This window comes from Pongo pygmaeus, chromosome 10 (genome assembly GCF_028885625.2).
Source record: "Pongo pygmaeus isolate AG05252 chromosome 10, NHGRI_mPonPyg2-v2.0_pri, whole genome shotgun sequence".
NCBI classification, from domain to species: Eukaryota; Metazoa; Chordata; class Mammalia; order Primates; family Hominidae; genus Pongo; species Pongo pygmaeus.
The window spans coordinates 100,217,469-100,240,257 of record NC_072383.2 but is presented as its reverse complement, the minus strand read 5'-3'; the positions used below and the strand labels follow the sequence as shown (position 1 = coordinate 100,240,257).

General features: G+C 36.2%; 2 protein-coding genes across 7 annotated transcripts in view; one reads left to right on the top strand and one right to left on the bottom strand.

The window, feature by feature from the left end:
- The first annotated feature begins 1,031 nt into the window (after positions 1-1,031).
- Positions 1,032-11,920, top strand: SYCP3 (synaptonemal complex protein 3). Of its 4 annotated transcripts, none has more exons than XM_054445771.2 (9): positions 1,032-1,176; positions 2,586-2,735; positions 3,244-3,310; positions 3,471-3,505; positions 5,492-5,609; positions 6,863-6,962; positions 8,882-8,980; positions 11,359-11,463; positions 11,592-11,920. In XM_054445771.2, the coding sequence occupies exons 2-9, from the start codon at positions 2,603-2,605 to the stop codon at positions 11,643-11,645; spliced, it is 711 nt and encodes a 236-aa protein (XP_054301746.1). In that variant the 5' UTR covers positions 1,032-1,176; positions 2,586-2,602; the 3' UTR covers positions 11,646-11,920. The 4 variants fall into 4 exon arrangements, with proteins under 4 accessions (XP_054301746.1, XP_054301747.1, XP_054301748.1 ...); XM_054445772.2 differs by having other exon boundaries at positions 1,053-1,176; positions 2,590-2,735; XM_054445773.2 differs by having other exon boundaries at positions 1,080-1,276; positions 2,590-2,735.
- Positions 11,498-22,789, bottom strand: part of CHPT1 (choline phosphotransferase 1) — a 30,765-nt gene continuing 19,473 nt past the window's right edge. The window contains exons 5-9 of one of the 3 annotated variants that reach the window (XR_008493114.2): positions 20,341-20,472; positions 17,256-17,414; positions 16,724-16,849; positions 14,071-14,274; positions 11,498-11,671 (exon numbers count right to left, since the gene is read on the bottom strand). Coding sequence is in view for 2 of the 3 variants with exons in the window: in XM_063646639.1 (XP_063502709.1) it covers positions 16,532-16,849; positions 17,256-17,414; positions 20,341-20,472 (609 nt within the window). In the remaining variant the exon portion in view is untranslated. Of the gene's footprint in view, positions 11,672-14,070; positions 14,275-14,323; positions 16,850-17,255; positions 17,415-20,340; positions 20,473-22,789 lie in introns of those variants that run through there. The other 2 variants (XM_054445769.2, XM_063646639.1) reach the window with 2 other exon arrangements.

The window sequence follows — 22,789 nt, the reverse complement described above, 5'->3', positions numbered from 1 at the left end:
ATAATACCCCCAATTTAAAACTGTATATTATTTCTGGGTAGTGGGATTATAGGTGAGTTTCATTTCCTTCATAAATTATATCTTCAAAAATTGTTTTGCAATTGATAGGCGATTTCCAGTTACACCAAATAATTGTTTTACAATTATACTCCCACCCACTGAATGGGTTCCCTTTGTTACATAGATTCATCATCACTCCGTGTAGTCATATTTTGTAGTTTTGCCATTCTAGTGGACTGTCAGAACGCTACATAGACTATGGGACAATTTTTTGTAATGCCAAACGCGAACGAAACTAAGCCGTGTTGTTTAACGACACCTTTTCATGTGGTAATAAAACTTAGAAAATAAGGAAGGGTGAATGATTTACATAAATTTAGGATAATTTTCTTATATCCCTGAATGGGGAAGGGTGGGGTCCTGGTGAGGATCGGATGGAAAGGCCTGCCTGAGGAGAGTCAGTGAATGTTGGTAAAGCCCTACTTCATAAATTAGGTGGTATGTTCATCATGTTTCATAATTTACATATTATTCCGCAATTTTCTTTTCTTTCTTTCTTTTTCTTTTTTTTTTTTTTGACATGGAGTCTCACTCTGTTGCCCAGGCTGGAGTGCAATGGCGTGGTCTTGCTCACTGCAACCTCTGCCTCCTGGGTTCAAGCAATTCTCCTGCCTCAGCTTCCCAAGTAGCTGGGATTACAGGCGCCCGCCACCACGTCCGGCTAATTTTTGCATTTTTAGTAGAGACGAGTTTCACCATGTCGGCCAGGCTGGTCTGGAACTCCTGACCTCAAGTGATCCGTCTGCCTCGGCCTCCCAGAGTGCTGGGATTACAGGTGTGAGCCACTGCGCCCAGCCGCAATTTTCGATTATAAACATTTAAAACTTAAAAACTGGAAGGCACCAGGCCTCAAGTGTACTCACAGCCCGCCCCGGAGGCCAAAGCAACCTGGGCCAGCGATTTGGGCGCGCAATCGCCCCATGGGGGCGGAGCCTCGCCACCCAGTTCACGCCTGCGCTCTGCGTCCAGCCAATCAGCGACGGGTCCGGATGAGGTGACACTGGCTTTTCTCCCGTGCGAATCCCAGCTTGCCTCAGAAGCGTCGCGGAGAAGGGGCCACCTCAGGTGAAGCGCGCTTGTGGAAGAGTTGTTGTGGAGGACGCCTGTCGACTACCGGTAACTGGTCCTCAGCCATTGCGTTGTGTTTCAGGCGTGAGCAGGGGAGGCGTCTGTCTATCGCAGGTGTCCAGGCCAGAGGCTGCCCTTGACCAGTGAGGTAAATTTTACCTCCTGGCGTCGCCTGGGGCCTCTGACGAGAAAACGGAGGCCGCGAACCTCACTGAGGACAGGGCCTTGAGCAGGAGAGGGGCTGGTGGAAAGAGGGCGGGCTGGGCTGGGGCTGGGCCCCATCGCTACACCCTGGGACCACTGACTGGAGGAACGCGGCGGGGCCGGCCCTACCTCGCTCCGCGCGTCTCCCTCCTGCCGCTCCACACCGAGGGCGCCTTTCGTGGTTCCTCGATGTATTTGTTGTCGAAATCTTCTGCCGATGTTCATTTTCCGAGACCTAAATTGCGGGACATTTTTATTATTTGTCTTTTTATGAGCTTCTTTCTGGCATCCTCATGACGTGTCCCGCCAGCAACTATAATTTCCCCGCGTGACTGAGCGGCCTGCTAGAGTTGCCCAGATTTAGCCAGAATCTGGCAAAGGCGGCCCCAAAATTCGGAACTCCCAGGCCTCAGGGGCCACCTCTCCAGTCGGGGTGGACTTGAGTCGGGGTGGAGGCTGTCATTCTCTCTCATCGATTGATTGAGACGAAATCTCACTCTGTCGCCCAGGCTGGAGTGCAGTGGGGCCATCTCAGCTCACTGCAACCTCCGCTCCCGGGTTGAAGCGACTCTCCTGCCTCAGCCTCCTGAGTAACTGAGATCACAGGCATCGGCCACTGCGCCCGGCTAATTCTGTATTTTTAGTAGAGATGGAGTTTCACCATGTTGGCCAGGCTGGTCTCAAACTCCTGACCTCAGGTGATCCGCCCGCCTCAGCCTCCCAAAGTGCTGGGATTACAGGCATGAGCCACCGCGCCCGGCCATTTTTGTTGTTCTTTTTTGAGACGAAGTTTCACTCTTGTCACCCAGGCTGGAGTGCAGTGGCTGCGATCTTGGCTCACTGTAACCTCTGTCTCCCGGGTTCAAGCGATTCTCCTGCCTCAGCCTCCTGAGCAGCTGGGACTACAGGCACGTGCCACCACGCCTGGTTAATTTTGTTTGTTTTTTTTTTCAGTAGAGACGGGGTTTCACCATGTTGGCCAGGCTGGTCTTGAACTCCTGACCTCAGGTGATCTGCCTGCCTCAACCTTCCAAAGTGCTGGGATTTCAGGCGTGAGCTACCGTGCTTGGCCTATTTATTTTTTAACAAATGTCATTATCTTCTTAACTTTTGGCCCCCCAAATAAATGAGGAAACTGTTAAAATTGTATTCAACAATCCTTGTTCGATATCTCCTTTGATATTTAAACTTTTGCCAGTGTATTAAAATGATGTCTTTGGATTCAGAAGGTTCAAGAAATTTGTTTTTTAAAGTCAGGAAGCATCTAAATATGGTGTCCTCCGGAAAAAAGTATTCCAGGAAATCTGGGAAGCCGTCTGTGGAAGATCAGTTTGCGAGAGCCTATGACTTTGAGACTGAAGATAAGAAAGATCTGAGTGGATCAGAGGAAGATGTTATTGAAGGTGCAGTACATCTCATGTTGGGCAGTGATGTCCTTCAGTTCATTTGTTTTGAACCCATTGAGACTATCGTACAACTTAGTTTGTAAAGCATTTTCAGGTATGGGCTTCCCTCCCCCGGTATTTGTGGTTACAGAACCTGCTGACAGGGATGGCCAGCTGTACTTTGTGTTTCTCATTTGATCCTTATATTGCAGTATCGGAGTTACAGAAGCTTATTCGGCAACTCTTGCTTTTGCAGTTATTTCCAAAATATCTGATATATAGTATGTGGCTTACTGTGACATTAACCCAGGGAGACTTGAAAAATTATTCCTATAAAATGGTCCTGAATCCTGATTTAATTTCATCTAACCTGCAGAGAATATTGCATTTTTATGTCTGCTTTGAAACTGTATGTTGGCAAAAAGCCTAAAAATCCCCAAATGAAGATGTTTCATTAAAATTTACCAAAATAACCTATTCAGTTTCAAAAGCTTTTTTTTTTTTTTTTTTTTAATTGTCAATACAGGGAAGACTGCAGTCATTGAGAAACGTAGGAAGAAAAGGTCTTCTGCAGGAGTAGTTGAAGATATGGGGTAACGTGTTCAAAATAATTTTTGTTTCTTAGATAAAGCACTTCAGGAAAAATTGCTAACAAATAATATATGTAAAATATTTGGCATCTGGTATTTCTTCCAAAACAAGCATGGTATTTTGTGGATCTTCTAAAGTGTTTAAAATGTAATTTCTTTCCAGGGGTGAAGTACAGAATATGCTGGAAGGAGTTGGAGGTATGTTTTAGGAGATACTTGTATTTAAAGAAAATTGTTTTAAGCCATATAATTTGTATAATAACAAATGTTAATAATGGGCTATAAGACTGTTATTTAATGCCTTGTTCTCACATAGAAGATTCTGCATAAGTATTTGTGATTTAGCATCATAGATTTTCATAGTTAATCTTTTCCATGATGTTAAGAGTGAATGGTGCTTTTATTTTATACATATGCGAATTTAATGGACTATGGAATTTTAGAAGAAAAATGCACAGGAAAAGTCTTTACCCTTCTTTGTATTCACAGACTAAGTGATACACACACACACACACACACATACATACATATATTTGTATATAAGTTTTTCATTTTTTCAGTTTAGTTATTTTCTGACTTCCTGTGTTCTTTTCTTTAGGGAGGACAGTGTAAATTAAGCCTCTAAAATAACTCTTTTTACATTAATAAACTATGTAGTTAATACTAAAGACAATTTTGCTAGATAGTGAGAGTTTTATAATTAGGTTCAAAAATTCTCAAGTTTTAAATAATATATTAAGTATCAATAAAATATGAGCTTTGTTAGAGATTAGTTATCTTAAAAAAGAGTTAATATTTAGCTCCTCTAAATGGATTATTCATACAGTCAAATCTTTTTTGAAAGCTTTGCTCTGTCCGGTGGTGAAAAAGTGCTTGTTTTATAAATTTATTATAGATAATACTGAAAGTATAAAATATTTATGTAATAGTGCAGCTCCAGCATGATTACTGAAAGATGCCTATTTATGGTAGATCCATAAGATAAAGGCTTATGTTTAGCAAAGCATTATTTGAAGTAGTAAACATTTTATGAAATGCAGTTCTTATGGGTAAAAATGCCCAATAAAGAGCTCCACAAAAGCATTTAAAACTGATCTTATTCACCTATTTCTCATTGAAAAATAAAGTGATCTTAAATTAATTTATCTAGAAATTTACTTAAACTAAGATTTTTTTCTGTCCTTGGTCTTTGTCTCTTTTAGTAAAAAATGTATTTAAAAGTATCATTGATGGCCAGGCACAGGGGCTCACACCTATAATTCCAGCACTTTAGAAGGCCAAGGCAGGAGGATTGCTTGAGGCCAGGAGTTCAAAGACCAGCTTGGTCAACATAGTGAGACCCCCGTGTCTTTTAAAATACATGTATATATATAATTGATTATATTAAAAATAGTTTTCTTCTTTAACTATTTTTATCCTTTTTGGATTCTCTTTTTTAATAGAGTACTTTTACATATTTTCTATAATGAGTTCTAACAATAATTCATTGAAATGTGTCCTTTTAATTGGGGTGTATTTTATAAATTTAGATAAATTTAGCCTTTAAAAAAATTTTTTTTTATTTTTGAGACGGAGTCTCACTCTGTTCCCAGGCTGGAGTGCAGTGGTGCAATCTCAGCTCACTGCAACCTCTGCCTACCGGGTTCCAACGATTCTCCTGCCTCAGTCTGCTGAGTAGTTGTGACTACAGGTGCGTGCCACCACGCCCAGCTAATTTTTGTATTTTTAGTAGAGATAGGGTTTCACCACGTTGGTCAGGATGGTCTCGATCTTTTGACCTTGTGATCTGCCGGCCTCGGACTCCCAAAGTGCTGCTGGGATTACAGGTGTGAGCCACCGCGCCTGGCCTACATTTAGCCTTTATTAACAGTGTTTTCTCATGGGGAAATTTAAAGTCTGTCCTTGGCACATTGTTTTGTTTATTAGCTCTTTTTTATTGTTCCTAAGTTAAAAAATTATCTCCAGTTAGGAAAATCAGAATTTGGGTGCTAGTAGCTGAGAGTTTTCTCAGAAAAAAAAAGTAAGCAAATAATTCTGCATTTTGAAATTATGCCTATTTCTAAATTTAAGTTTAAATGTCTTTCCAATATTGTTGAACCAACCTTAACCACATTTACTTGAATATGTGGGAACAAAATACTTTTTTCAACATTAAATTTTAATGAATTTTTATTTTCAATCTAGTTGACATTAACAAGGCTCTTCTTGCCAAGAGAAAGAGACTAGAAATGTATACCAAGGCTTCTCTCAAAACTAGTAACCAGAAAATCGAACATGTTTGGAAAACACAACAAGATCAAAGGTAAGGTGGTTGCTTCTTTTTTAGAGCCACATTTCTCAGTATTTACTGGTGTAAATTACTTATGAAAAATACTATTCTAGGCTCGGCACAGTGGCTCATGCCGGTAATCCCAGCACTTTGGGAGGCCAAGGTGGGTAGATCACTTGAGGTCAGGAGTTAGAGACCAGCCTGGCCAACATGGTGAAACTCCGTCTCTACTAAAAATACAAAAATTAACCAGGCGTGCTCGCTTGAACCCAGGAGGCAGAGGTTACAGTGAGCCAAGATCGTGACACTGCACTCTAGCCTGGGCAACAGAGTGAGACTCTGTCAAAAAAAACAAGAAAAGAAAAATACTATTCTAGTTACTGGGGTTTCTAGTGAAAATGTATTTGGCTTGATTTTTCTCTAAGTATGATAGTCCTGTAGCCCTATAAACCTCACTCCTTCATAGAATTGACATTATTTCCTAAAAAATCAATAAAGATCACTTTTTTCCTTTTAGGTAACAAGTGAGGTTATAAAAGTAATTTCGTTTTTTGTTGTTGTTTTATGAGATGGGGGTCTCATTATGTTGCCCAGGCTGGTCTTGAACTCCTAGGCTCAAGCAATCCTCTCACCTCAGCCTCCCAAAGTGCTGGGATTATAGGCATGAACCACTGTGCCCAGCCTAAAAGTAATTTATGTTCATTCTAGAAATACACTAGTTGAATAAAATGTAAATGTCATAAAAACCGTTAGTCTTATGATAGTGAATTATGTTCAACAATGTAGAAAAACACCAATCTTGTATCGTACATAATTTGTATGTTTTAGCTGACTTAACTCTTCTTTTGTATAAAATCTTTGTTAAGCCAAAATAGGGAAAAAAATTAAGTGAACTATTTCTATTTAGAAATCTTATAGGATAAATACAATCACCTTATTTAATGTATTTGTTATATCAGAATCTATATTCAATCAGAAAAAAATGAAAAATAAACTGCTTAGAGATCAGATGAATTTCTTTTTGAAAATTTATATATACAATAAAACTTCCTTAGTTTTCAAGAGCTAAAGCTTGTGACAGGGCTTTTCTTCTATTAGTTTGTTAGAAAAAAAATACTTCTGGAATCAGTGTAAATCATAATTTTACTTTTTGGTTTCCCATCAGAAGACTTAAGCTGCAGGTATTTCCTTTTCTTATATAGTATAAACGTGTCAACTCAGTTTTGTTTTATATTCTTTTTATATTGGTATGAAATATGACAATAATTCATCATTATGTTTTACAGGCAGAAGCTTAACCAAGAATATTCTCAGCAGTTTCTGACTTTGTTTCAGCAGTGGGATTTAGATATGCAGAAAGCTGAGGAACAAGAAGAAAAAATACTTGTTGGTATCATGATTAGGTTTAAAATTAACCAAGTCTCAAGTAGGAATGGAGAACCTAGCCTTTTATTGTGACCAATGGAACTGAGCCAGGTTTCATTAACCATTGCTGGCCATGTGTTTTAAACCTGCTGAACTGTAAACCACAGACGTATAGGCACATACCATACTCATAAAAGGCATTGGTCTTTGCTTTTTATATTGTTTGGGATTCCTGCATTTCCAAGTGACAGAAATTTGTCAAAGTACAAAAGAAGGATCATTGGTTTATATAAAAGAAGTTGGGGCAGTTTAGCTTCAGGCATAGCCAGATGGGAACAGGGAAGGGGTTGCTCATGTAGTGTCATCTGGGTTCCGTCATCAGTTCTCAGTAAGGTGTCTCGATGTAGTAAGCAAGATAGTTTTTACAGTCCTAGGCTTATTACAAGTTTAGTAACCCCAGTGGACTGAGAAAATCTTTCTCAATAGCTCTGGCAAAAAATTCCTCTGGGAAAATATGACTGATGGAGTTTGGATCATTTGCCCATTCTTGAACCAATCATTGTATAGTTAGCCCTCTGTATGTAAGGGTTCCGCATCTGTGTATTCAACCAATCGTGGATGAAAAACATTTGGAAGAGGCTGGGCGTGGTGGTTCATGCCTGTAATCCCAGCACTTTGGGAGGCCGAGGCGGGTGGATCACCTGAGGTTGGGAGTTTGAGACCAGCCTGACCAATATGGTGAAAACTCATCTCTACTAAAAATACAAAAATTAGCCGGGCTGTGATGGCGCGTGCCTATAATCCAAGTTACTCAGGAGGCTGAGGCGGGAGAATCACTTGAACCTGGGAGGCGGAGGCTGCAGTGAGCCGAGATCGTGCCACTGCACTCCAGCCTGGGTGACAGAGGGAGACCCTTTCTTAAAAAAAAAAAAAAAGAAAGAAAAGAAAAGAAAAAATGCAAATTGTAAAAATAATCCAGTGTTACAACTATATAGCATTTACATTGTGTTGGGTATTATGAGATCTAGAAATGATTTAAAGTATGTGGAAGGATGTGCATTGGTTATATGCAAATATGATGCCATTTTGTAACAGGAACTCGAGCATCTGCACATTTTGGTCTCCTGAGGGGTTGGGTGTCCTGGAACTGGTCCCCCCAGGATACCTAGGGATGTCTGTTGTCAGAACATTGTTGACTTTTAATGGCCAGACTTGTGTTACCTGCAAGTGAGGATATTGGGGGTAGGGATGACAGTGTAAAATAGATAGGATGGATTTGTGGGCTGATAGATTATTGAGCTGTAGTACTAAAGAGAGTAAATTAGAATGTTAAAGAAGTAGTGGTTAAATACTAGGATAGATAGAGAAACAGTATGTATAATGGTTAGAGCCTGGATGCCAGCAACAATACTGTTTTGGATCAAATTCTTGTTTGAGCAATTGTAGCTGTGAAACCATGGACAGATTATGCCTCAGTTTACTCATCTATGAAAGGAGAATGCTGAGTATCTATCTCTTAGAAAGTTTACCATTATTAATACTGTGTAGTGGTTAGAATTATTAGTAATGTCAGAATCTAGGGTGGGAGTATGTAAGTCAATGGCTAAAGTAGGGTAGAGGCCAAAATCATTGAGAAACAGGTCACGGAACGGAAAACCATTATTATCGGAAGGATCATCTGTGTGGACACTGAAATCACCAAGAATTAAGACATGACTTGATTATTGTTAAAATTTCCCATTCAGCAACTGGTAGAATTAATATATTGTTACATATCAGTGGTGAACATAAATTATCTAAACGTGGTCATAATAGTTGTTAAAATTTTAAAAGCATTGATTTTTAACACTTTCTTTTAAGTTTAATGTAGAATTATTTTTTCTAAATTTAAAATTTTACCCAAATTGTTATTACACAGTTTTTTTCTTTTATATTTGTAGAATATGTTTCGACAGCAACAAAAGATTCTTCAACAATCTAGAATTGTTCAGAGCCAGAGACTGAAAACAATTAGACAGTTATATGAGCAGTTCATAAAGGTTTGTTGTATGTAGTAACACAATACATCGTTATAAAAAATAATATATTTATGGAAGTAGAAGATAATTCTTTTCTTTCTCAGTTTATGGGAAAAAACATTTTAGACTTTAACTACTTTTCCATTTTGAATTCATTGTTTCTGATTTAAGTGATGAATGTATTTTTACTTGAGGATTCAAATGGTTTTGTCGGGATTATTCAAGACAGGAAATGGTAAATTGGGAATTTTACTTAGAAATATACTTATCATGCATAAAATCCATACTTTAATAACACTTTAGTCATAGTTCTCTGTTTAACTGAAAATAGACTCTATAATAATCATTTTTAGGTTGTATTTTACTTGTTTTTTTATCCCCAGTGTTTGTTAAATAGAAAGTACCCAAATTATTGAATTCTCTTGTTTTCAAATGTATTATAGAAGTATTTTATGGCACATTTGCTTTTAGAATTATTACAGCGACCAAAAATGAATATATATCCAACATAAAATAATAGATATAATAGACATCTGAGGATTAAAAGTCTGTGGATTGATAATTATCTACTGACACATACATATTAGCAAATTGTAGTCTGTACCCTTCTTGTTCAGGCAGAAATATACTTTTTAGTAACTATTCATAGAAGCTCAATGGAATCTTGCATATACTTTTTTTCAGTGGTGGTTCCTTTAGATAGTCTTGTGCAAATACATGTTAAAATAACATTAAAGGAATTGGGATGCTCTGAGTAAACTAGTAAAATTGTTTTAAAATAAATATTTCAGAATAACTTTAATATATATGGCCGAGCACAGTGGCTCACACTTTGGGATGCCAAGGCGAGATCACTTGAGCCCAGTGTTTCAAGACCACCAGCCTGAGCAACATGACAAAACCCCATCTCTATTAAGAACAAACAAACAAACAAAAATAGCTGGGCATGGTGGCACTCACCGGTAGTCCCAGCTACTGGGAAGGCTGAGGTGGGAGGATCACTTGAGCCCTGGAGGCAAAGGTTGCAGTGAGCTGAAATCGTACTACTGTACTCCAGCCTGGGCAACAGCGAGACCCTGCCTCAAAAAAAAAAAAAAAAAAAAAAAAAAAAAAAAAAAAAATTATACACACACACGTTATTTTAAACAGTATTTCCAAGTGGAAAACTTGTTGTCTTGTTCTAATGCTCCGAGAACCATTTGGATTGGTGTGAAGATTTGATGAAGTACTAGATAAAGACTTCTAAATGTTATCACTAAATGTTACTATTTAGGATAGGAACTATAGTATAACCTTTGATTCCTCCATCTCCTTTTTCTGTCACATCCAGTTATTACTAGGCCCTGTAATTTTTACTTCTGCAATGGTTCTTTCTTTTAATGCCCACTGCTACTACCCTAGTTTAGGACCTCATTATTATTTGCTTGTACCATTAAAATTCTTAACTGATTTCTCTGTTCTCCAATCTATGCTTCCTAGATCTGCCATATTATCTTTTAAAAATAATATCTCTTTCCTCTTGAAAAACTGTCAGTAGCCTCCCATTCTAAATTCTTAGGTATTCAAGATCCACCTATGACATGACCCTCTTTTTAAGCTTCATTTACTACATTTGTTCATTACCCCACCCCTCCACATAACTGCTTTCTCTCAGCTCACTACGTACTTCTATGCTTCTGCTTATGCCCTTCCCCTAGAATATTTTTAACTCCTTTTTCTTTATCTATTGAAATCTTAGTATTTTGCCCACTAAATTGGAATTAATCCCCATTTTCCACTATATCACCACAGCAAGTTGTGCTTCCATTCCTATTATAAAATTTTTGTTTTGTTTCTACGTTTTTTTCTCATTGCCATCAGGAAGCAATCATGTATTATTGTTTTTTAATTTCTCCACAGCACTTAATACAGCACCTCTTACATAGTAGGCACCAGATTAACTATTTGTTGAATGAATAATAAAGATGTAAGACATAATTTTTATTTTTCATAACGTGAAAGAGGTTGTACTATAGATTATTTTATTCCCTCTAGTGAATTCATGGCACACTATTAGTCATAAGTAGATTATTACTTGATATTTGGAAAGCTTAATAGAAATGGTTTTTACTGATGTGGGACTTCCAGTCTTTTTTATCTTGACCTTAACAATTCAGGAAACCCATTTTGGGCAAAGTATACTACATTGTACTTCCTATAACATTTTATTCATGTCTTATACTTTTTCTTTTTTAGTACGTATTTTGGTATTCACGTATTACTTGGAATATTTTTATTTCAAATAGATAATGAGCATTTGAATATTTAAAAATTACTACTTTTGAAAATTAATTGTACAATTTTAGAACCTGAGATGAAAAGTGGTGCTTTGTAACTTAACTAGTCTTTTGTGTTTTTAGAGTATGGAAGAGTTGGAGAAGAATCATGATAATCTACTTACTGGTGCACAAAATGAATTTAAAAAAGAAATGGCTATGTTGCAAAAAAAAATTATGATGGAAACTGTAAGTGATCATATTGAAATTGAAAAAATAAGGATTAATATAAGCAATGAAATATTTTATTTGCTGAAATAGGTATAACACTTAACTAAAAATTAAACAAATGTTTAATATCTCCTTCCATGAAACAGCAGCAGCAAGAGATAGCAAGTGTTCGGAAGTCTCTTCAATCCATGTTATTCTGATGACTCTTTGAAGAAAGAACTTGAACCTAAGTAATATGATACAATTATAACGTTAGCTAAGAAGCATATTGTAAGTCTTTAGAATAGTTTAATTGTAACATCTTTAATCATAAACCTGTTTCATTGTAAGACCTCCCTTTCTGTTAAGTCAAATCTAAATAGTTATTAGTTAGCAACTATTCCTAAAGAATATGTATTAAGCTTTCAGCTCTTTAGTAATGATAGTGAATTTTTCTCTCTAACACTGTCAATTAAATAAAGACGATTTAATTTTAGGCTTGGCTTCATTGTATCTGTATCAATCCCAAAAGGTAGAAAACGCAAGTATAGAAGGTTATATTCTTTAAGGAAAAAATGGAATACAAAATCTATTTTACATGTACATCCTTTTCTATATACTTAAATTATACAACCAATTCTAATGACAATGAGATGCATTTAAATTTGTGTTCTGGAATAAATTGCTAAAATCATTCACCTCTGAACATTAAATCACTAGCAATAGAACAATATATAAATAACAGTTTTAAGACATGGATTTGTGAATATGTCATTGCCACAAAGACATTAAAATGTCACTTAATTGGGCTTGGTCTGCAATTAAATTAAGAGCACATCATTAACACACCTAATTACTTATGGTTTATATATATCACATCTGTGTTTATTTATTTATTGAGATGGAGTCTCACTCTGTCACCCCGGCTGGAGTGCAGTGGAGCAATCTCAGCTCACTGCAACCTCCGCCTCCCAGGTTCAAGCGGTTCTCCTGCCTCAGCTTCCCAAGTAGCTGGGACTACAGGCACTTGCCACCACGCCCAGCTTATTTTTATATTTTTAGTAGAGACGGGGTTTCGCCATGTTGGCCAGGCTGGTCTCGAACTCCTGACTTCAAATGATCTGCCCGCCTCGGCCTCCCAAAGTGCTGGGATTACAGGTGTGAGCCACCATGCCTGGCCTCCTGCTATTCCATGTTTTAAATTCTAATTTTTGCCTCTATAACTCACCCTTATCTTAGTTATAATAAGGTTTTCCAAGTTTTAACAAAACAGGTGCCTACAGATAAACTTTTTCTAATTGTGACAACCTACTTGTACAGGAAGAAATTAGTCTTCCGCCATTAACGAATATATTTGACATTACTTCCTAAATTTCTGAAGTTTGTAAAGGATTTTCCTTTTAAGCCAAAGTATATATTAGAATATAAATCATAAGTACTATTCATCCTCGTAAGAAAGTCCTTATTTGGGAAGTTTTACCAATAGTTAGAGGCAAGATAAGTACTCCAGTGTTTTCTGTGTACTTAATTCCCATAAGTATGTTTTTTTGCTTTTAAGGAATATCATCTTTTACTGTTTTCTTCAATATACCTTTTTCTTGCCTAAAACAGACGTAGTACATAAATTACTCCTTTATTTTTTTGATTACTTCATCATACGACATATGGTCTATTGAACTATTATATAAAATTAAAAATAGGGTCAGATGGGAATCTGAAGATTTGGATCCCCAGAGATCTTTGTGATAGTTCTAGTAGTATTCATAATGAGTAATCTAAATACATTTAAATTAGAGTGCAAAGATAAGAATCAGTACCTAATGTACTTAGTGGTTGAATAACTTTTACTTATTTTATCCCTTATCACCTCAAATGAGTCAGTGTGTACTTAAAGTAACTTTTATATTCTAAAAGGAAGATTTTTTTTTACCATGTTTTTCTAAGTTACTAATTTTCTTACATGTCAACTGACTTTTAGCTACTGTTTCATTTTTCATGAAAGGGAATATTTAACATCCACTTTTCGGTGACAGTGAAATTTTAACTCAAAATATCACGGAACACGTTACCTTCGGTGTAAAGATTCGTATGTTTTTCTGAACTGGTACAACAAATTCCTTTTATTAAATACAAATTTTATTTAAAAAATTCCTGTAGCCCTTTTAAATTCTAGTATACTAAAAGCAAGTATTTTCTTTTATAACATACTAATATGCCTCTTTTGAAAAATGATTAGTATAAAAAATTTCTTAGAACATCACTTGATTCAATAATTACAATATTATAAGCCATGCACTTAAGCAGTATTGAATCACTTTTCAGTTTTTAGCAGTCAAAGTAAGCACCCTCAAGATGGCTGAAATCCTTTATGTTCTGAATATTTATGTAATCCTTTGGCGGTGAAAACCCTGTGTCTGATAAGTCTCAGACACAAACTGCTACTTAGAATTACAGGGGTTCACTGTTGTCCTCAGGATTGACATTTCTTTAGTCTTGTTTCTAATTAATATGTAGACTATTCTGAGAACATCTGTGATAAAAAATGATGATACGCACAACGGGGGCTTCATAACTGAAACAGACACAATGAAATCTACAGGTTTTATGTTTTATATTCAAATATAACCTTATTTATGGTATACTAGCCTCCTGCACAGGGGGATTTCCTTCACTCATAGATTCCCCTAACTTCATCTCCTCTTTTCCTTGGGCTATTAGTCAGTCAATATGCTTGTGAACCTGTTCAGGTGCTTGATGACATGCAGTCTTGAATATATTTAGATGAAGGTGTCTTGAAATTTGCAGGCACAAAGCACTAAAGTATATCACCATATCAAATGAAGAAATCACCTTTAGAAGCAAAAAAGAAAATATAAAATGGATTATGATCTATCTTTTCTCAAGTAGCACTATTCTGTTTCTCCCCCAAATATCAAACCTTAACCTAAAATTCTTCACCAAAAATACTACATTTTAAAGCACTTTAATACATTTCAAATTTGGACCTCACTGTAGTCCTCTGGAAAATGCAGGTTATTTCACAGGTATAGACACTGAGGCTGAGGTAAAAAAGACGACTAAAATACAGAAGCTAGAAAGTCACAGAACCCAACTCTCCTGACTCCACATTGTTTCAACTTCCTGCTGTGCCACGAAGCTGCAAATTTCCTTCTAGAAGAGGTTATCAGTCATCTTATAATGAACTAATTCCATCACATACATTTCTGTTTCTTTGAGGTTAGTTGTAAGAAGGTAAAAGGTCTAGAAAAGATACCATACTTGAAGCATATACAAAATTGTGTTTACAAATTTAAAGATGGCCTCTATTTAGAAACTTTGCCCAGAGTCTACAGTCAAATGCTTCTCTTCAGAAAATGAAACCCAGAAGAAAAAGGAGACTCATAGCTCTGCCCTTGGAGAGGGAATTCTCACCCATGAGGGGAAAATCTCTATCATTTACGTTAAAAGCTTACTTGAAAAGCACCACATTGTGTGTGTGGCTTTTTTTTTTTTTTTTTTTGTCATCCACATAGTGTTTTAAATAGAAATTGAATTTGATTTCCTCAGTTTACCAGTCTCCATCACAGGTGTAAACCAGGCCAATTACTCATTACAATAGATGATTGATTTTTTTAACACCTGATATTTTAATTCAACAATTCCACTTGTAATACATACCTAAGTTCACTAAAAGAAAACTTACATTGAATTTTTAGATATTTTGATTAATTATCCCCTATTTTTTAAACTGGATTGTTTTGGAGCCCTAAAAATATTTATAGTGGATACCAAATTAAAGGACATTATTCTGATTTTTAAACATTTTTTTAAAAATTTTGCCTGAAAACGTTCATTGTCCACCTCAAAGACTTAAGTACATCTCACTGCCACCATAGGAAGAATGAAGACTTCTGAATGGACTATGAATGAATATTATGTTATTAAGTTACTCCAGAAAAAGCATACTACACAACCTAGTAAAGGACCATTAGAGGTACTCCTGTAATCCATGCACAGAATAGATATAGATTTTTTTAAATATCCAAATCTAACAAATACGGTGAGATTATTTGAATTATCAAAAGATTCACTGCAGGGTTTTGGGGGGTTTTGTTTTGGTGTACTTCAGTATATTTATATATCACTATGAATCTGGTGATAACCAGTGGGTCCAGAGATAGAAATACAACAAAACTATTCAAAGCCACCATTAATTGGAGACCAACCATAAAGATATGTCTCAATAATAGAAAAAAAATGTAATAATGCTCCATTTTTCCACCTTTGTAATTGAAGTGTTACCAATATTGATTTTCTTTTCCTTAGATGGCTAATGTGTCTCTCTCAAGCACTATATTCTGTATTTTATAATCATTTTGAATAGAAATTAATATCTATGTCATCCACATCCTTTCCTTAAGCAGGATATAATCAAAGAGAATTTAATTTAATTGATGACTGAGTCATCATTAATACAAATTATGCACTATCCTCAAGGGCCATACACATAAAAAGGGTTCCTTACATCTAGCATACAATGGTCTGAGAATCCTGTATTTAGTAGCACTGTCTATTCTGGTTTTTTTCCTCAATATTAGCTGACAATTCTCGATGCAATAAAGTGCCCACCTTTGCTAGTACTAACCCCATCTAATTTTCCTGTTACTTGCTGTAAACTGGGAATAAAGTCTTTGGGCAGAGTAAAGTGGTTTTTGGCATCTTTGTACTGGTATTTTGGGGGAAAAAAATATAGCCATTTTTAGGTACACAGTTGTGTTTCCAAGAATCTAGGTTGTTGGAAACCTGGCCTATAGATATGTGGCCATTTCTACACACAATATAAAATTATTCACAGCTTAGAAGAAGTAATTTTAAATACTCAGAAACATCTATTGTATATATTGTATAGACTAGATCTTTTTTTTTTTGAGACAGAGTCTCGCTGTGTCACCCAGGCTGGAGTGCAGTGGCATGATCTCGGCTCACCGCAACCTCTGCCTCCCAGGTTCAAGTGATTCGCCTGCCTCAGCCTCCTGAGTAGCTGGGATTACAGGGATGCACCACCACGCCTGGCTAATTTTTTGTATTTTTTGGTACAGACAGAGTTTTACCATGTTGGCCAGGTTGGTCTCGAACTCCGGACCTCAAATGATCCATCCACCTCGGCCTCCCAAAGTGCTGGGATTACAGGCGTAAGCCACCACTCCCAGCCTAGACTAGATCTTGAGGCTACTGATAGCTCACTGAAATAGCTCTTAAGCATTGTTAAAAAATAAATAAAATGGAGAAAAATACTTACCATTGCTATCCATAGAACAACATATTCGTCTATAAAATTATTAAAGTACTGGTCTAAAAACAAAAGACCTGGCCCCAAAAAGACAGTGTCTTGAAGATACAGTTCACTTTTGGTCATGTGAGCTATCTATAAAAAAATTAAACAAAATAATTTTACTATTAAGTTTTAAATGTGTTAGCTTTTACAACAGAATTAATTATAACTTTAATTCAGTATTAAAACAGACCATTTAATCTCACATTTGATATAAGAATACTTTTCTACACCTTCTCAAATTCACAACTGGGCAGCTTATTAAAATTTCCAATGTTTAAATTTCTTGATATCAGAAAGTTGTAAATGATAACTACAGCTAAACAATTTAACTGAATATAACATAACTCCTATCACAGTTTTGCTTGGAGCACAAATAGCTAATTATTATAATTTTGACACTACAAAAGAAAACCTATACATTTTATGAAATAATTTCCAGCTTTGTGTTTGACAACTAAGTATATTATTTATATCATGAATAATAAAAATTTCTTACCACTAATTTTTGTGAGACTTTAGCAAAGACACATCCAAACATTAGGGTATAAAGACAAGGATGCTTTTCAAACACATCAGTTGCTGACTTTTTATAGATCATTATTGCCAGTATAATAATTAGTCCTATGTGGAGTCCAGGTGACAAGACACTGGTGCCCTAAGGGATAAAGCAGAAAATCAGTATCACATTTTAACACTGCATTTATTACAATGTAGACATTTTCTGACCATCTATTTTGTGCGAGAGGCCTAAAGAACAGTGTGATGTAGTGTATGGCCTACAGGAGGATACAAACCTGAGTTATACTTTTCAAGGTTTCACAGAACCTGAGGGTGACAGAGATATAATACAGTGCCACAGATGTCTGATTCCAGTTTGATATTCACACACATTTTAAACTGGCTAAAAATTAATGCAGTTTATTCTATATCAACTTTTACTACATTGAAGGCCGTCCACATGTGGACTGCCAAATTAACATAATTTTGTAGAGATACTGAAATAAAGCTTATTCTGCCAATTCTACAAAACATCACTGAAGAAGAAGAGTAAGAATAGTTTAGTTCTATTCAGGTTTCCTTCTTTTTTCCTATTTTCTTTTTTTTTTTTTTTTTTTTTTTTAATTTTTTGTGTTTTTAGTAGAGACAGGGTTTCCCCATGTTGCCCAGGCCAGTCTCGAACTCCTGGGCTCAAGCGATCCTCCCAGCCTCAGCTTCCCAAAGTGCTGGGATTACAGGCGTGAGCCACCACACCCAGCTTATCCTAGTTTCTTTCTACACCAACATCCCCACCTCCTTTTTTTTTGCATTCAGACTGCAAATGTTCTTTTATGTAAAATTGTAAAATCCAGACCATTACATTTTTATCTGTGTGAATTAGTATCCTCTTGGCACTGCTTATCCTAAACAAAATATTGAAATAAGTTTGGTATTGAGGTTATTAAATCTATAACCAATTTAAATGGGTTCACAAGAACAGCTTTACTCTTGTTTATTAAGTTTACATGTTTTAAGTTAGAACTTACTATAAAATTATAGAAATACCATATTATAAAATTATATACATGACACTGTATAGTAATAAATTATAAAAATCTAATAGTGCTTTATATTATGGTTCTTAAATTTCATTCAAGAAAAAAATCTGCTCCTAAAAAAGTTGGAAAAATACCAGTTTAAGAGTTTGAAACCAACCACTTCCTAACTTGTGTTTAAGTCATCCTTCAAATATCTAACAGTTTTTTTTATGAAAATATTCTTTTTTTTTTTTTTTGACTTGGAGTCTAGCTCTGTCACCCAGGCTGCAGTGCAGTGGCATGATCTTGCCTTACTGCAACCTCCACCTCCCAGGTTCAATCGATTTTCCTGCCTCAGCCTCCCGAGTAGCTGGGATTACAGGTGCCCGCCACTACACCCAGCTAATTTTTGTATTTTTAGTAGAGATGGGGTTTCATTGTGTTGGCCAGACTGGTCTTGAACTCCTGACTTCATGATCTGCCTGCCTCAGCCTCCCAAAGTGCTGGGATTACGAGCGTGAGCCACCGCACCTGGCCAAAAATATTCTTTAGAGCAGACAATGATCATTACTAAATTTTGTTTTCTTCAATGGAACTTAATGTTCCAACTAATGTTCTATGTTATCATCCACAGTCAAGCAACATGTATTCCTAAGCACAGTACTATACTGAGATCAACTGACAAAACACCTCAAAAAATGACAACTTTTCCAAATATATCAGAACTTATATTTCTAGATGAATTGTATACTTTGCTTTTGAATTATGTATATAAAGTGTATTCATAAATATTGACAATTTATCAATTATGAGGATCCCTTTGAAATTGTCTCGAAAGTCTACTTACAAGTCTTTTAAAAGAATGAGACTTTTTTTTTTCTAAAAATGCTATATCTAATGTTTAATATCTTATTAGACCTTGCTCCAAATGACTTTAATTTAAAGGATAGAAATTTTGAACTATACAACAAAAGAAATTAAAGTGAATATGTTATAGTTTAAAGCAATCCTAAAAAGGCATTCTTTTTTTTTTGAAACAGAGTCTCGCTCTGTCACCCAGGCTGGAGTGCAGTGGCACCGTCTCAGCTTACTGCAACCGCCGCCTCCTGGTTCAAGCAATTGTCCTGCCTCAGCCTCCCAAGTAGCTAGCTGGATTTACAAAAGCATCGGCCACCATGCCCAGCTAATTTTTTTGTATTTTTGGTAGAGACAGGGTTTCACCATGTTGGCCAGGCTGGTCTCGAACTCTTGACCTCAAGTGATCCACCTGTCTCGGCCTCCCAAATTGCTAGGATTACAGGCATGAGCCACTGTGCCCGGCCCTGTAAAAGGCATTATAACAATGTTTTGGTATAAGATGGTATCACTGGAATAAGTACTTGTCTTCTTCTGTTCAACTACCTTGAAGATGACAATAGGCTTTTTAAAAACATAGGTGTTATATTTGTTTAAAAAGTATGCAGGAATTCCAACTCTTGCCCACTTAAAAGTACTGAAGTTTTAAAAAACAAATATGAAAAAATACAAAAGCATTATATTTAATACTTGCATGAGCAAGGTGTAAAGAACACAAGCACAAAGTATACCCACTTAAGAATTAAAGTTAAAATTTTATCTTTTGAAATATCAGAATAGTTCTTTTAAATATATTTCAGCGAAATTTCAATAAAATTAACTTGATGAGTAATAAATTGCCCCATATGTGAAACCATTGACCTTTGGCTGCTTTCCTGCTTCCAATCAGGAACTCATACATTCCCTACCCTTCCTCCTCTCTGCTATTAGTTCAAGGCACAAAATGCAGGAAAACAAATGGCAACTCTTAATTATGTGCAGTAATGAAACTAGATGTCAGAAAAGCCTATGCAGAGCAAGCCTGTAGAAAGAGGAAAATATCAGTTTAAACTGTTTTTAAAATGCTTTTGTACTATGTGCCTAAAATGAATTCTTTAAGATACTTAGTTTCCTTCCCCATTCTTGAACTTTGGCATATTTTAATCTTTTTATAGCTGGTGATAAGAAAATTTATCATAAAATTGACACTGAATGATGAAATTATTGCCTTACTGCTATAGTGGATCCATTCTTGCCAACACCACCATGGAGGATAACATGGAAATAATTTGAACAGGAAAATATTACTCCACCTAGAAATCCAAGAACTGGAAGGATCTTCAATTTTATTTCTAGAATAGGAATCTTTAGGGGTAGAAGAAAGAAACAATTAAGACAACAGAATTTTGGTTTTTTATTAAATAATAAAGAAACATAATGATAAGCCCTGTACAATAAGCTATCCTTTTTCTTGTGATCAAACCTTAACTTCTGGAATATAATTCAAAGTGATAACTTAAAAACTTTTTTTATTTAACTTTTTTTTTTAGTTTTTAAATTTTTATTATTTTTTTTAGACTAGCCAAGTACAGTAGTGAGGGGGGAAAAGAGAAGAACAAGGAGTCTGACCTGTAACTGACTGTGAGCAATCAACTAACTGACTACCATTGGACCAGCCTAAAGTGACTTTTTTTTTGAAACTGCTTTCTTCATAAGTGAAAAATGAATCCACCAAACCAGCTTCGTCTGTTTATACAACTATGACTAAATGTTTAATCTCATAAGATTTCATCTGACTTAAACATGAAAAAGGATAGTTCACTTGAATTTAGTAGCTTCTAAAAAGTAGCATCACAGGAAAGGGAGACACCATGATTTGCATCATAAATGTAACAAATATCATGATGTGTATGCAAGCAAAAAATCTGTGTAGTTAATATCCAGGATTAAATCTCTAGCAATATATTTACCTGTTGGTCAACTGCTGTTCAAGAAAACTTCCAAAGGCAGCAAAGGATTTAAAAAACAGTAACAATGAATTGCCAGAAGCTAGAGGCTACTATGTTTAGAAAATAGACTGAAATAATGTACCAAAATTTGTGGAAACTACAGGTTAATAATTAAATTTAGAAAACCTGAATCAAAAGTAAGTATTCTTGTTGGTAAGAATAAGCAGGTATGTTTTCTTCCTACGATACTGCCAAAACATTGAGTGAAACAATTTTAAGATTCCATTCCAAGTTTAAGACAACCACACCTGACTTAATAACTAGAGTTGTCTAACTGCTTCTAGGTCTACATTTACCTTCTTTTTTTTTTTTGAGATGGAGTCTCCTGTCGCCCAGGACTGGAGTGCAGTGACCCATTCTTGGCTCACTGCAACCTCTACCTCCCAGGTTCAAGTGATTCTCCTGTCTCAGCCTCCCGAGTAGCTGGGATTACAGGTGCCCATCACCACACCTGGCTAATTTGTTTATTTTTAGCAGAGACAGGGTTTTGCCATGTTGGCCAGGCTGGTCTTTAACTCCTGACCTCAGGTGATCCACCCATACATTTACCTTCTTAGGGGCACAACCTGAACAGTTACTACAAAAAATGTATAGCATCCCTCTGTTATCTTGTATGGGCCTATAGTAGCATATCCTTGATTCTATTTACTCTTACGTGATGAGAGGGAATATGAATGTACTGGGGAATCTATCACTACTACTTAAAAACATGCCCAAAGTCTATTTTGGAGCCTACTGACAAATGATAATTGGCAATTCTGATACTAAATGCTACAGGGAAATCTTTTTTTTTTTTAAAGATGGGGTCTTGCTGTGTCACTCAGGCAGGAGTGTAGTCAGTGGCATGATAATGGCTCACTGCAGCCTTGAACTCCTGGGTTCAGTTGACCCTCCTGCCTCAGCCTCCTGAGTAGCTGGGACTACAGGTGCATGCCACCATGCCCGGCTAAAATTTTAAAGAATTTTTGTAGAGGCAAGGTCTTGCTAAGTTGCCCAGGCTGGTCTTGAACTCCTGGCCTCATACTGTGTTTTTAATGGACTTAATTTTTTAGAGTGGTTTTAGGTTTGCAACAAAATTTGAGTGGAAAAGTATATAGCCACCCCTCCCTCTGCCAACAACATCCTACACCAGCGTGGTACATTTGTTACAACTGGTGAACCTACATTGACACATCATTATCACCCAAAGTTCATAGTTGACATTAGAGTTCAATCTTGGTGTTGTACATTCTATGTGCTATGACAAATGTATAATGACATGTAGCCACCATTTAGTATCATACAAAATAGTTTTACTGCCCTAAAAATTCTCTGTGCTTCACCTATTCATCCCTTCTTCCTCCAACCCATGGTAACTTCTGCTCCTTTTACTGTCTCCATAATTTTGCCTTTTTAAAGAATGTCATATAGTTGGAATCACACAATATGCAGCCTTTTCAGATTGGCTTCTTTCTCTTAGTAATAAACATTTAAGGTTCCTCCATAACTTCTTGGAACTCCATAAGTTCCTTGCATAACTTCTTTTCATGGCTTGATAGCTCATTTCTTTTTAGCATTAGATTATCCAGCTAAGATGAAGGACATCTTAGTTGCTTTCAAATTTTGGCAATTATGAATAAAGCTGCTATAAACATTTGTGTACAGGTTTTTGTGTGGACATAAGTTTTCAAATC

What these genes read in the sequence shown, in the direction of transcription:
- SYCP3 (XM_054445771.2), top strand. Translation starts at nt 2,603, where the DNA reads ATGGTGTCCTCCGGAAAAAAGTATTCCAGGAAATCTGGGAAGCCGTCT. An exon ending in AGAGGAAGATGTTATTGAAG is followed by an intron (nt 2,736 to 3,243) that starts GTGCAGTACATC and finishes TTGTCAATACAG; the next exon opens with GGAAGACTGCAGTCATTGAG. An exon ending in AACAAGAAGAAAAAATACTT is followed by an intron (nt 6,963 to 8,881) that starts GTTGGTATCATG and finishes TTATATTTGTAG; the next exon opens with AATATGTTTCGACAGCAACA.